Source organism: Onychomys torridus, chromosome 10 (genome assembly GCF_903995425.1).
Source record: "Onychomys torridus chromosome 10, mOncTor1.1, whole genome shotgun sequence".
Classification (NCBI taxonomy): Eukaryota; Metazoa; Chordata; class Mammalia; order Rodentia; family Cricetidae; genus Onychomys; species Onychomys torridus.
In genome coordinates this window covers 21,525,859-21,541,012 of record NC_050452.1, presented here as the reverse complement: position 1 = coordinate 21,541,012, position 15,154 = coordinate 21,525,859, and the positions used below count along the sequence as shown (strand labels likewise).

Sequence of the window (15,154 nt, the reverse complement as noted above, 5' to 3'; positions counted from 1 at the left end):
CACCAGAGTTTCCAGACACACAGTTCACACAGAATGTGAGGCTGCAAGACTCCTGGGGTGAGGAAGCTGTGTGGAGGGAGCCAAGCCCAGGTTCACATCTCAGGAAAGATAGCAACAAGGGAGCCATGCCCAGGTCCACATCTCAGGAAAGATAGCAGCAAGGGATCCACATCCAGATTCACCTTTCAGGAAAGATAGCAGCAAGGGAGCCACGCCCAGGCTCACATCTCAGGAAAGACAATAACAGAGCAAGAACTAAGCTGCTAGGCCCACAGGTGAGAACAGAGTGCAAAAGATCCCCAGCCCTAGGAATGGAATACAGGGCAAAGGTTGAGTCATGGTGTGTGTGTGTTAAGAGGGTGAGGTCATCAGAGAAAGTTGGAGACGCTGATCATGAGAGATCATGAATGCAATGAGGAGAGGAAAGTAGCATGAGAGTGTCGACACGTGGCTGTTGGGAATCCACAAAGACACAGTATCTGCACTGGGACAGACAAACCACCCAGCCTCCATCACCCGCCAAACACACACACAGCACCCTGTCTAGAAAGTGGAGTGATGATGCTCCTATGTCCTCCGAGGAGGAAGGGAGACCCAAGGCTAGTGCACAGGCTGGAGACTGAGAACTGAGGACAAAGGTCAAATCTCAGTGCCATCATTCACTATCCTGGAGGTAACACTTAACTCCTTGGGGCCATCACTGGAATACTCACAAGGTCACTTCACACAACACTACAGAATGACATACATTTTGAGATAGTTTCTCTAGTGCCACTCAGGAATATAATAATAACAATAACAATAATAAAGTATTCTTAGTGGGATGGCAGCCAGGGGCCTGGCACTTGTCCTTTGTAGCATCCACATCACATTTCCTTCCCAACAGGTCACATCCAATTTCAAAAATCAGTAGTCCATGACTGGATTCAGGGCTCAGATAGCAATTGAGTGACAGACATTGCCCTCTGACCTGTCACACTGCACCATGTCTAAAATCCCACTTAGGTGTTAGATCACAGAATCCATGAAAGGAGACCTCTGGGGCCTGGATGACAGTGGTGTGTAGTCTTGATTCATAGTCAAGAGAGGAAAGAGGAGGCACTCTTCATCCATCTGGGTCATCATCCCTTAACATCATATAAGGTGCACCATGAGGTGCTTTTCCCCTAATCAGCTCAGTAGGCAGGGTTCAGAAAGGGCTGAGTTTATATTAAGAAAGCTGTCAGCATAAAAAAGAGTCATTTGTGTTAAGCATAAACAAAAATAAAGTTGAGAGATTTTGAAGGCACACTTTTCACACATGATGCTGATTCGAACACAGAAAAGTAAAAAGCACAAATGGGCACAAGGTTCCTTCCATGGTCCTGGCTAGGATCTGAACGGTCCCCACTGGCTTATGTTTGACTCAATTCACACGCATCCCACTGTCTTGAAGTCTAGGCAGCCTGCCGGTGGTGGGCCTAGATGGACAGAAGTAGATCACTAGAGGCAAGTCTTCGAAGGTTCTACCTGCCCTGGTTCCCATCCTTATTTTTTGCTTCTTGTCGGATGCCATGGAACAGTCTCATGCAAGCCGCCATCACCAATCTTCCTGCCATGATGGACTCTCTGCAAGTGTGAGATAAACCTCTAGGCTTTAAGCTGCTTCTGCTGGGTATTTTATCACAGGGATAAGAAAAGTTGATGCATCAGCCTGATAGGAAAGTTCTCCTGTGGGGTCATTGGCCCTATTCCACTTCAGCCTGGGTGGCAGAAGATTGCTACCTCAGAATACACAGAGTCCTCATTCGCTGTTCAACCTCTGCTTGCCTCAACCTCTTTGTGCAACTATGTTAGCTATGGTTTGCTACGGCACACACACGCCATCCATCACAGTGGTATTTCCAGCAGATTTCATGATCTGGCAAATATCTTCATGACTGTTATTTATGCAATAGAAAAAAGATCTAGAGAAATTCTCCTATCAGACAGTCAGCCATTCACAGAGGGAGCTGCTGTAGCCATCACCATGTGAAGAAGAAACATGTCTCTAGATGCTAGCCAAGAACATCTCATCCTACCAATTAGGAACTTCCCAGGAGGGACCCCATGACTCCAAGTAGTCAACAGACGCACATGATGTGACAGACTCCGGTGGCTCCCTCCTCCTAGCAGCTGTCAAAACTTGCTTCGCTTTTCCCAATCTTAATACCCTAAATCCACCATCAAAATGGCCACACCTGAACGGCTGCAACTTGACACAGCATGTCCATGGCCCTGAGAATGGCATGGCCAGAGCTTTTTTGACCCAACTTGTTCTGATCAGTGGCCCATATTGGGAGACTGCTGAAACATTCTGAGCAACGGATATGGCCATTTTAGGACTGCAGGTTACTGTGAAGGGGGTGGAGAATCTGAATCCCCTGTGGACTGTCTGCTCCACAGCCGCAAAGGGAGCTCTCGCACAATTATAGTTGTCTAGGAAGCCAAGCCTGAGCAGCCAGAATGGAAGGTATCCCCTTAAAGTGGCAGAGCCCAAACCTTGAGATGTCCTCACACTGCTCACCAATAGACTGGCAAGGGGTGTGGTCAGAAAGCTATGTCCATGCAGGGAACCAAGGGCTTGGGAGTGGTCCAACAATTCTCATGCACAAGGCTAGCCACTCCTGACTCTCCCTTTCCGCTCATCTTGGTTTGATCTGTGCTGGTTTTATCCATCCACTTCTGAGGGCCTGAAGCCCTATGCTCCAGGCCTAGACTGCACCAGTCAGATCTCAATCTCTTTCTTCTTGACTAGGGAGCTCTATAAACCCCTTCTCTACCTTCCCTGCCCTCCTGACTTTAATGCCTGTGGGGCATCCTCTGGATCATCCTAGGTTTCTAAGCCTGTGGCTCTTCCAGCCTCACTGTCAAGTAACAAAGGAGACACGCTGTAGTGTTGTGACATGACACTTCAGATCAGGCACAAGCCTTGTCCTAAAGTGCCCACCAGCACCTGCCAGCTAGGCTTCACACACTGCCCCTGCCGTCCCCAGCTGATGGCGTAACCACTAGCTTTGTTTTTTACCAATCCCTGGCACTCCAAATTCCAGCCCATGGCACATTCTCCAGTACTATTCATATGAATACGATACATAGTCAGCCCACCATGTATGTCTGCAGGGTCTAAAACCATGGACTCTACAAATCAGATATCAAAAAATACTTTAAAAAAATTATTACATTTGTTTTGAACATATTTTTTGTGTGCCCCCTTTTCCACAAACAATGAGGGATAGCGACTACTGGCACGTGGTTTATTTGTGGTATGCACTGTAAGAAACGCTGGAATAGTTAAAGCACGTGGGAGCATGTGTGTAGACTATATGCAAATACTATCTCACTTCCAAGAAGGCAGGCACTCAGGTGTCTGAGGTAGTCCTGAAGCCAATTCCAGCCAATACAGAAGGAGGACTGTCTGCATGGTGGGTGCTGAGGTGAATGCATATACAATAATAAGTTCCCCACAGAGCTGGAGGAGATTATGTTTAGAACCACCGAGGCATTTTACCGATGTGTAACCAGGACAAAATCACAGCCCATCTGAGCAAACACACACATCACCCAGAAGGGATTGTGGTCAGTGGTGCTGACACTGTGGGAACTGAAGTGGGAGAGGCAATGGCTTTACAGAGGGCGACATGCACAGCAGTGGAGGGCCGGAGGCCCAGTGATGGAAGAAGGAAAGCAAGTCAGACTACTGCTGTAAGAAGAGAGTGGGTGAGAGGACCAAGAGACAGAACTCCAGGAACAGTGGCCCCCACAATACCCCCCACATGCTGGGACAAGGTGGGACTGGAAGCTCTCCTATATGAGGCCATCAGTGAAGAAAGGTTTGTGTGGGGCAGGCGACTCACCCTGTCTACTATCTACCTGCTGGTTACATTCAAGTACAGAGACCATGAGCTGCTATGAGACCTATCCATAGCCCCTCACAGCCAAGCTGATTCTGCTTCTCCCAGTCAGGTAGAAATCCCCATTGGCTTTGGATGATGGGAATGCAAACCATCCAATGATGTCCAGCACAAAAGACCCACACAGAAGGGCGGACATTGCTCTGTTCCGCATAATCCTGAACATAACACAACTCACTTAGGGCACCAGTTGTTGCCAGCAGTAAAATCCAGGACCCCTGAAGCGCCTATCTTCTCACTTTTCTGGGGAATTATTGTTCCCTTTATCTCTAAGAGGGGCTCATAGGTTCTTATGATGAAACAGTGCAGCCGGGTTTACTGACGGCTTCCATACCCACAGCATGGGTTTCTTGGCACCATGCCACACCACGGCATTCTTCCCCATCCTGGGTGATGGTGAGGACCCTGGAGAGGCCAGTGGCTCCACAGCTCGTAAGCACAGCAGGCCACTGACCAACCATGAGGACAAAAATAACTAAGACCCTGTGAATAGCCCTAGAGTGAAGACGGGGCCTTTGTGCTCTCTTGTTCACCTTGGAACAGATTCAGGGCCGGCTCTTTTCTTTGTATGGAAAGTGGAACATCAGGCTCAGACATAAAAGACAGAACTTTCCTAACATGAGCCCTGACTAAAGGCAGCTGTGGAAGGCTCATTCCAGGGCAGTGGGAGTTTCTAGAGATAAATGCAGCTTAAGTCAATATTTCAGCTCTTTTTTTTTTAAAGGCCAGTAGAAACTAGAGGCCGGGGTGGGGGTGAAAGGGAGCATTGTAATACCCCATTTTTCAGCTAAAAGAAAATGTTTCAAAGGCTGCCAAACCTCCCTTTACTCCTCAAAGCTCCGACAGCTGTCAGGACTAATGCCGCTTGAGGCTTGGTCCCTGGCATGAAATGCAGCTGAGATTTCACTTTATGCCTGCCAAGGTGGTGGCTTTGTCCAGGGACTGAAGCCAGGGGATTGCAGACCCCTGGCAAGAGCCAGGGACGGCCTGGAGTTAGACTGAGGAGACCGGCCTCACTGCCTGAGAGGTGCTGAGGAGGACTGGGGTGCTGGGGGAGAGGGGGTCCTCAGAGGGGACTACTCACTTTCCAGCCACGGGAATGGATCTTTCTAATCTACGCTAATCTTGGTTACAACAATGGAAACATAGAAGCCCCACTGGGTGACAGTGACAGCATCAAATGCACTGTGGTGACCTGTCCAGTGCAGCTGAACATGACAAGGCAAGACACGGGAGAAACTGCTCCCAGATGCACACATGCTCAGGCAGGTGAGAGAAGCAGAAAAACAGGGCTATGAAGGGCTGGGGCTAGCCCCAGTATGAACCACTTACATGCTGTTTAGAAACCAGACCTAACGTACAACGATGTCAAGAGCGTTGTCTGCAGGCAGTAACACGGGTGAAACTTTTTTAAATGACAATTTGCAGTTTTGAAAAAGTACAAGCATCTAAACACAAATTGATTTCCAAGAGAAAAATAAAAACCCTACTGTTCCTTTCTCCTTCTGGCCCTGCCCCCCCAACCCAATTTTCTAAACTTAATTTTTGCGTTGACATTTCCCAGTGATAACAGAGGGCCAAGGTCCTAGAGCCTTGTTTCCCATGGAGCCCTGTACCAAGAGAATCTGCAAGAGGTGAAGCAGGGTAATTTCTATAGGGCATGTGCCATCCTTTAACAGCCTGAGCTAACTGTAGCCAGGTGCTGCTCAAAAGCAATGTGGCCAACCACCAACTGGGTGTACATACTTAGACTAGCTCCTTGTCAACTCAGGCACAGAACCAAGCAACTCAGGTCTTCATTCACGTCCTACCAGCCAGACCATCCATCTGCAAAGTCCCAGAACTTCAAACCACCCGACCTACACTATATCAGCTCTGACCCCTGATTATACTGCGCGCCTTGGGAGACACTGAGAGAAAAATCACCCCAAGGGGAATGGCCAAAATAAATTGCTAAAGATTAGTTTCTCTGATGATTCACTCAACAAACACATCAAATATCTATTATAGTTTGAATGTCTGTGGGCCTCCAAAATCCCTTCTGTTGAATCCCATCATCTAATGAGATGGAATTAGCAGGTGATGAAGCCTCAAAGGGAGACCCTTGTGACTGGACAGGTGCCCTTACCGAGAGACTCCAGGGAGCTCTCTTACCATCTTCCTGCCATGAAGACACACAAGAGCGCAGCATTCTACAACCAGACCTAGCTGGAACACCACCTAGCAGGCACGCCAATCTTGCATCTCCAGCCCCTACAACTGCAGAAGACACAAAGCTGTGACCTCCTGCTACCACATCTGAACAGACTGAAACAGTATCGAGATGCTCCCAGCAGCCATGAGTACATACAGAGCAGCTTTCTTTGGGTCTGACTATTACCTCTGGTTGTAACAGCACAGAAAGAGGGGCCTGGTGGAGGAATCTTGTATCTTCTCGTCTCCCCTGCCCTTTCCTCTTCCTTTGCCTCCAGATGGCGGGTCGGGAGGTCTGCCACATCCTTCTAATGATCTGACTGCCATGAGCCAAAAGCAGTGCAAACAAGTTGATCATGGACTGCAAGCTCTGATGTCCTGGGCCCCAATCACTCTTTCATCCTTTAACCTGAGCCTTTGGACGCCGACTCCCAGGGTAGTCCATCTGTATGTAAGTAACCTGACTCCCTTCAGATAAAGAATGCCAGCTCCACAACTCCAGCAAGAGTTCTTGACCACATGTCCCTGCTCTTTGGTGGCCCCTAGGCAGAGACCCACCTACTTCATTACATGGCGCCTGGCTCTCATCTAGCCAATGGTGTGTCTGGCCCCCATACCCACTCCCTCCCAGGCCCAGCACTTTCATGGTATTCCATCCCACTCTCCAAAGTGTCCCTTACGCTCCCTGCCCTGAGCCACTCACTCACTCCTGAAGGAGCCACCCTGTCACTCTCCTCCAGTGGAAGGCAGCAGAAGCATGACTGATAGGAAAGAGCTGTGCTGCACACCATCAGACATCACTAGGACATACTCTACAGGTCAAGACCGACAACCCTGTAGGAATAAACCTAACAGGGAGCTCTTAACAATTCCAAAGTTTTCTGAACGAGTTCAGCTATAATCGTTTTTCTATGCTGGCACCTGAAGGAGCAGGCTTCCAAGTGATTCACACTGTGAAGAAACTTAGATAGAAAGGTTCGCCCTGTCTACACCTGCCTGCTCACATCCAGACTTTACCTGTGCTTTAATGCCCAAAACATTCACACTTCACCTCTGTCACCACTTCAGGTCCAGATGGATTTGAAATCCCAGCCATTCCCTCTGTTGAAATTTCACACTCCACAGCACAGAAAGCCATGTGACTTCCCCAATACAAGCAGGGGCACATAGAATTGGTGTCTCTAGCATGGGCCACAGATGCCCATCTTCCCAAGTCTGGAAGTACAGTGACTGATAAGGAGGTGATGCTGGTGTGGGTAATTCCAGATACTGGTCTTTGGTGCCTTACACCAGGATGTCACTTACTTGACAAAAAGTACTCCAATTTTCTTTCTCCCAGCAGGTCTGATTCTCAGCCAGTAGTTTAAAAATTTAAATGACTAGGCCAGTGAGAAGGCTCAGCTGGTCTTTGGTGGCCCCTCTGCATACCCACTTAATGGCTACTTCATTGCATGGCTCTCTGCTTCTAATCTAACCAATGGTTTGCCTGGTCAACATCCCCGGCACCCTCCTAGGCCCAGTACTAACGCTTTGATTAGTGCCACCAAGACTGACAACCAGAGTTTGATCCCATATACACATGCGTGCATGTGTACACACACAGATACACACACACACACACACACACACACACACACACACACACATAAAATGCGTCATGCTCATGACCTCCCTGCAGCACACAATAAATAAATAAAATGTACTATTTTTAAAGTTAACAAAAAAAAAAAAAAAAAAACATGAAACACCAAAGAAACTTGGATGCCCACTTCTCAGAAATCAACCCCAATGGCTTCTCTCAGTAGCCCTAGGAGATGACTGTCCCTTTATTCTTTATCTGCTTTGTGGGTCACCTGGGAGTCACAGTGTACACTCTGTGGGTGAACAGAGAATGTGCTGAGTAATTTGGGCGTCTATCTACAACCTGGATAACAAGCAAACCTGAACAGTGCCAGGAGGTCCACAACTCGGGCTACACAGCAAGCAGAGGCCGCCCTGTCCCAGTATGTGGCATTCCCCAGCACATGTTGTAAGGAAAGAACAGAAGGCCCCAGGCACCAGCAGTGCTCACTTCCTGCTGGGTATGGCTTTCTGTATGCTGTGAATGTGTTTCTCTGATTGATTGGTAAATAAAATGCTGATTGGCCAGTAGTCAGGCAGGAAGTATAGTATAGGCGGGATAGGCAGAGAAGAGAATTCTGGGAGGAAGAAGGCTGAGTCAGGAGATGTTGCCAGCCACCGCTGCCAGCTGCCGCCGCCATGAGAAGCGAGATGTAAAGGTACCAGTAAGCCACAAGCCACATGGCAATTTACAGATTAATGGAAACGGGTTAATTTAAGATATAAGAATTAGATAGCAAGAAGCCTGCCATGGCCATACAGTTTATAAGTAATGTAAGTCTCTGTGTGTTTACTTGGGTCTGAGTGGCTGCAGGCCTAGGTGGGATTGGAGAAAACTCTAGCTACAACTCCCAGCTTTAGTCAGGAGGCTTCCAACCAGCCCTCCACATACTACAGCTTCAAAAAGGGCCCTGATCCAAATTCACCAAGTCTGATCCTTGTAAATGCCTTCAAAACCGACATGTGCAGCTTCTGGACTGTGGGGTGTAGGGTAACAGTCACCTTGTAAGCAACTACAGGGCTTTGCTGATGTAGCCATGAACATGCTGTCTCAGTCCTGCACCTCCCTGCTACAACCAACAGCACTCACCTTCTCCATCGGCACTCATGTTCTCATAGGAGTCCCACCGAATCAGTGGGTCTGCTGTGTTATAGTCCACCATCACTCCCTGGTCACTGTACAGGTGCTCCGATCCTGTGGGGCATGGCATGTGCGTCAATCTCAGCAAAGCCCAGGGTCTCAGAACATCACGGGAAATTTTAACATGTGAGCCTTGTATTTAACGGTTCCTGCCTAAATCTCTGTCAATGAGCCCAGTAAGAGTGGTAATTTCCTAAGCAATTAGAAAGGGAGTTAAAGTTATCATGTGCCTGCAAACACACCCCTATAATCAATCTCAGAACTGGGGAGGCTCATGTGGGATGATCAGGAGGTCAGCCTAGATTACAAAGTGATTTCTGTCCCCAAATAATAACAAGGAAAAAAAATGTTAAAATTGAAACAGTCATACCCAGGAGGCCTGGTGACAGAGGGCAATATTTCACCAGAGTAGTAAAGAAAATTATTTCTTATTAAATGTATTTTCTGAAACACATAGACATTTGGTGTACTGTACTAGCAATCCTTTTTTCAAACACTTCTTCTGAGGGGAGAAACAAATGTTTGGGACAACTCCATAGATGTAAGGTGAACCTTCAAGTACCCTAGCCTGCAAGGGTTCCCTTGGGAGTCACCATGGGCAAGTCATACTACCTTTTGGTCTTTCCCAAGTGAATGCTAATGTCTCAGAGCCACCTCCTGCTTATTATCCAATACACTATTAAAAAAAAACATCATTCAAGACCAAGCTTAGTAGTAGGGCCTAGAATACACAAGAACCCAAGCAGCACCGCCATATATAATAAAAATCCCCAAGCATGTGCCAAGATGGGAGGTGTTAATACAAGCTCAGGATCCTCAAAGCTGTCTCCAGCCTAGTTAGGGTCTGGCTGCCCACTGCCCTGCCGGTGACCTACCTTGAATCTTCTCAGGTGTGGCCGAGAAGACCAATTCAATCTTGCCGTAGTCAGGAAATCGGTCATCTGAAAAATGAACCACACCACACCGTGTACACCCCAGTCTGTGCTAGGCCAATCCCAAAGCTGCCACAGAACACCCTCGGGCACAGAGTATCCACCTCTCCCTGGTTTCTCTGAGTTGTTCATCCACAGACCAACTCATCGTTTCGCTTATGTTGGCAGTACCTCTGCCAGCGAGTGGGAAAAAGACCCAGGAGGACACTGCTTCTGACAGAGGGCTTCATCCACTCACCTTTGCAGGCACTGTCCAGCTCCTCCTTCCCAAACAGCAGTCCATAGCCCTGCACAGCTCCGGTGTGGAACTGCAGGCGGAAAATGACGTCACGGGTGGCCGAGCGGAACTTCTTGTGATAGCACTTGACCTGGGTCGAGAAGGGACGAGAAACAAGCAATGGTTGAGGGGCAGAGCTCAGCACAGAAGTGTGGATTGTGTGGCCCGGGACAGCTGTGGCCAGGAGCTCATACTGGAAATGCATACCTGAAGATGCCACGGGGGCAGATAGTCAGCACATCACTGACCATCCCCTTATGGCCCCCATGTTATCCCAACAGAAGGAAAGTCCCCCCAAACCACAGCTGTTTGTCCCAGGATGGGCCTTCAGACAGGGAGCTGTGTTAGAAGACTTCCATGGTCTCTCATCTAGATTTTAGCAGCTGACTGTGAGGATATTCCACTTTCGACTAAAATCTCCATGTTTCCACTCAATGTCTCTTTGGTTCTCACACCATGGAAACAAAAGTTACTGCTGCCGTCTTGTTGAGTATAGGCTAGATCATGAGGGTGGGATGGGGTAGGGTAGGGTGGGGGCTTGGGAAAGGGGGGGGAAGGGGAGTCACAGACAGAGACCCAGACAGACAGACAAGCACTGGTTCTGTTTCCTTTGCCAGGTGCCCAAGGTTCCTGGAGGTGACATTTTAAAGGAACTACCAGAATCACATCTACGACTCAAAAAAGGCTGTGGCATCCTACCTCAGGCACAGCTCAAGCCACTCTGGATGGTTATGTTGACCATCAGAGTGCAGACACTCTAGATAGACTGTGGCCAGAGTGTACACCTGGTGTACCCTGTCCCTGTCCCATCTTTCTACCTAAGGCCTCCCAGTATCAGGCCATGGTGAGGAAGAGGTGTGCAGTGAAAGGGACCTCACTCAGGTGGCTAAGGAAGAGCCACAAGGCAGGGTGCCCTGCCAGGGTCTCCATGGGTCCCAGGCAGACTGAGCTGGATTCACTTTTGAAACCACACAGTGACCAGGGTGGCACACCACACCACTGGAGACTGTGGTAGGTAGGCTTGCCTATGCGGTACAGCCACCTTCTGTCAGAGACTCTATGTGGTGAAGGATGGTGTAAAAACACCACACCTCACAGATCTCAATGGAAAGCAGGGCCCCAATCATCAGCATCTACCACCCAGGCAAGAGAATGTGCAGCTGACAGCTCAGTCATCCTCTTACCATGGAAACCATCCCAGGAACTCCAAAAAGCAGAAGGCCAAGAAGCCTAGGCAGGAAGGCTGGGAACCACAACCCCTGGGCAGACCCAGAACGTGTTTACATTGTGCTATCTACCAGGAAACAGTCTGATAAAGCAATGAAGGTATAAATAAGTCTGCAAGGGATGCTCCCTGTTGACAAACATGCACCGGTTCCTCCCAGCCCCACCTCTGCAGACAAGGATCCCATCTCCAGTGGTCTTAGCATAGCAAATTTGCAGCTATCTATGGAGAATCAGGAATGAAGGTCAGGAGCCCTGCTTGCTTCCCAATAAACACCAGCATGCTGGCCCCAAGTCTTCTGCAGAGTCCTTGACCCTTCAGCAGGACTCAAACCCAAGATGGTCCTTGGAATCAAAGACATTCTTCCAGAATGTTCTTCTGAGCCCTCATGTCTCACACTGACTTCCCTTCAAATGCTTCAGCCCTCCTAGCCAGGGTGGGGGTGGGAAAGGAAAAGTGAAGCTTTTCAGGGCCGTCTTGCTCTCAAACTGTATACATACTTAGGAGAATAGAGATTGGAAGAACAAGGTCTCAGGAAGTCAGGGCAGGCAGGGGACACAGATCTGGCTGGGCCCGCTCAAGCACATGCATGAGAGTGAGTGAGGAGTGACAGGAGACAGTGGCCTGTGGCCCTAACTGGGTGAATACAGAGGACATTGGGAGATCCCAGTCCCAGCCACAGGAATGTGTAATGCAGCCACAGTTGTCTCTGTTCTCAGTGGGTTCTGCTCCCCTTCCACCCGCCCACGTGACTATTATTCTTTTCCTGTGGCCACCTCCCTAGTCCTTCCCTCTTTCCCAGACCCTTCCTGGGGCTAGGTGTCCTAAGCATACCTTCTACTCTGGCCATCACTGAGCTACACACAAATACTTTCTCTCATGACCCAGGCATCCCAACTCTGCCCAAGCCAGGCGTGGGAGGAAAATGATAGGTATCTTACAGGCTGGGCGGCTTTCAAGCACCTTGGACCTAATGTGATCTCCTGCTTGCAAATTCTTATTTGTCACATCACAAGGTCTTAAATACTCCTGGGACTGTCGACAAGAGCCATCTGTCACTGAGCAATGCTGTGCTGCATTCCTGTGACCTCTCCTGTAAGTATTCAGACAATGCCTCCATCATATACACACTTCCTGCTTCTCACTGAACTTACATGGACCAGTGGGAGCAACAGCATTGCCCCATCTCATCAACTCATGAACATCTGGAGAAATCTCAGGACATCATTCTCTCAGGACTCCCCACAGGTTCCACCAACACAACAGGTCAGACTTTGAAAAGAGGCCTCCCATTAACCAAGACCCTGATCTGGTGACCTCTGGCACCCACAAGAAGGTCCACCCAATGTCAGTATTAATCTTTATAGCATCAGTGGTCCAAGATCAGAACTGTGTTCTGCTTGCTGAGTAGAAGAACACTGTGCTTGACATGGGGGCCCCAGAGGCACCTCTTTAAGACTGAAAGTATTGTATAAAGATTACTAGGAGGCCTGAAACCCCACTTTGGTCCTGGGGCTTTAACTGGAGTCTCCACAGAATATTTCTAGACTACTCCAGTCCTCCACTTCAGATTCTAGAATATTTTCATTTGGAACAGTTGAATGTGGTGGTCACAGTTTTGTGGCAAGCACTGTATTGCATGATGAGGACAGTCCACCACCAGCTCTCACAGACCCTACTTTGGGTGCATAAGAACATCTGTACTACACCCTCAGGGATGTTCAGCCTCTCAGGGCCTTTCATTCTCTAGCTGTAAGATGGACAACAGAGTATATAACTATTAAGTATTAGGACAGCTTGCAAATCTACCTCTCTGTGACAGCTCCGTGATTATGTGCACACTATCCCATCTATACTGCACACTTTACCCATCTATACTACTGCATACCTGCAGTCTCAATAAACCTCAGATCACACACAGGCTTTTTCCTCACAGCCAGTCCCTAAACCATATAGAGGACCACTTGCATGGTACTTCCACTGTATTAGCAGGTGTGGTGAACATTCTAGAGATCATTCTAAGTATGTGGGAAATGTACATGGGCTGTATGCAAACACTTAGCTGTTTTATATGGAACGTGAACATCTTCAGGCAAGTCTTAGAGCTAATCACACACACACATTGACAAACCACCAGGTACGTGATTCTCTTTAATAATTAACTTAATTAGGATAAGCTTCTGCAGAGGGGTTCTTGGTGTTCAAACTAGCTGTTAGTGGTGATGGCCATGGGAAGGTCTGTGTGGGTTTTTCCCTTGTTGTATGAGTAAACAGTCTGGAACCTTTGACCTAATCTTGCTTCTTTACAGTTGCATGAAGATACATTTGCACCCTCAACTGGATGCCAGGATGATGGAGTCTGGGACTAGGTGAAAAGCCGAGTCCTCCAAGCTAAAGGTGGGTACCTAAGCCAAATGTGTATGTAACACATGCCTGTGATCTCAACATTTAGAAGGTGGAGGAGGAACAATGCCTGAACTAGACAAGTCAGCACTGAAAGATAGTCAGTTTCCACCCTCCTCCCATGTGCCAGGCACTGCCAAGTGAGACCCAAAAGTCCTCTTAAATCCTCTAAGCAAAGTAATCAGAGTACTAGAGCATCCCACAAGAGAAAGAGAAGTCCCACTTTGGCCCAACTCGGCTTGGTGGTACTATCTAGGCTAAAAGTCAAAGAGAGCTGCCATGATGTGATGCCAGATGCTCACACGAGTGTGGTTTCAGGTGCTCACAACACTGTCAAAGTCATGAACAAAAGCAATGACATGAGAGCAGATACTGGTTGCAGCAAAAACACAGCTGAGACTGTGGTGCTGAACAACAGCACGGATGAAGATCTGACCCAGCTCTAGGTCCACAGCATTAACAAGGGGAAGAAAGAAAATTGCAAAATAACACAGTCGTACATACAACAGCAATCCATCCCCAGGGCCTCTCTACTGGGGCAGCTGTGGAGGGACAGTTCCACTCTCCCTCATCATACGCACGTGCCCATTGTAAGAAACAACAAACAACGGCGCTATTTGTGCAGCTTCTTGAGGAGGCTTTACCTGTGTTCACAAGCCCAGTCACTGGTCACGGAGCCAGCAACCATAAAGACAAAGTACAAGTGGCTGTGGTTTGCCCAGGCAGGGCAGCAAGATGGAGCATGCCAGATGGAAAGATGTTTACAAGCCCTGGACCAAGTGCTGAGAGGGGAGGGGGCAAGCTGGCTCAAGCCCCAGGCTCCCTGCCAGGTTCCTGGCGGGCCTGGAGCAGTGTGAATTCCTGAGCAGGTTACATAAGCTACAGGCAGCCTCCCCAAGGAAGGGCCTTGCACCTGACCACAGCGTACTTTGTGGCAGGGTCACAGAATCTGACCTTTTGTGAACAGCACTTTGTAAAGACAGGTGGGTGGGTTGTGCCACTGAGAAAGGTCAGAGGGATGGCCCAAAGCAGAAGCATCAACGTCAGCTTTGCTGCCTCCCGTAACAGCGCCATCTGCTGGTCACAAGTCAAAAGCTAATAGAGAATTCTGCCCATTCTGGCCATTCCTTCTCAATGCAGGAAAAAACTGGCAACTGTAACCGCACACAAGGTAAACATTCACTGAAACAAGGAGGATTCTGACTGACTTAAGAGGACAAGGTGTCTCTGAATGAAATCAATAAAGGATCATCAAGGAAGCAGCATTTCACCAATACGACACAAGGACAGCTTGCTCGCGTAGAGGGCCAATGACATCACAGAGGCTGGGAGGTAAATCTAGACAGGAGTTTTGTGCCCCTTGCAGGCCTTTCCACGTCGTGGTGGCTGCCGCACCCCTTAGGAGCCGTGAAACCACCTGCACCCCTGAGC

At 48.6% G+C, this 15,154-nt stretch overlaps 1 protein-coding gene across 3 annotated transcripts in view; it reads right to left on the bottom strand.

Annotated features, from left to right (window-relative positions):
- Tns3 (tensin 3) overlaps positions 1–15,154 on the bottom strand; it is a 239,156-nt gene that overhangs the window by 83,391 nt on the left and 140,611 nt on the right. For all 3 annotated transcript variants that reach the window (XM_036200396.1, XM_036200395.1, XM_036200397.1), the window contains 3 exons: positions 10,057–10,186; positions 9,762–9,827; positions 8,836–8,940 (listed from right to left, as the gene is read on the bottom strand). In XM_036200396.1, coding sequence (XP_036056289.1) covers positions 8,836–8,940; positions 9,762–9,827; positions 10,057–10,186 — 301 coding nt within the window. The remainder of the gene's footprint in view (positions 1–8,835; positions 8,941–9,761; positions 9,828–10,056; positions 10,187–15,154) is intronic.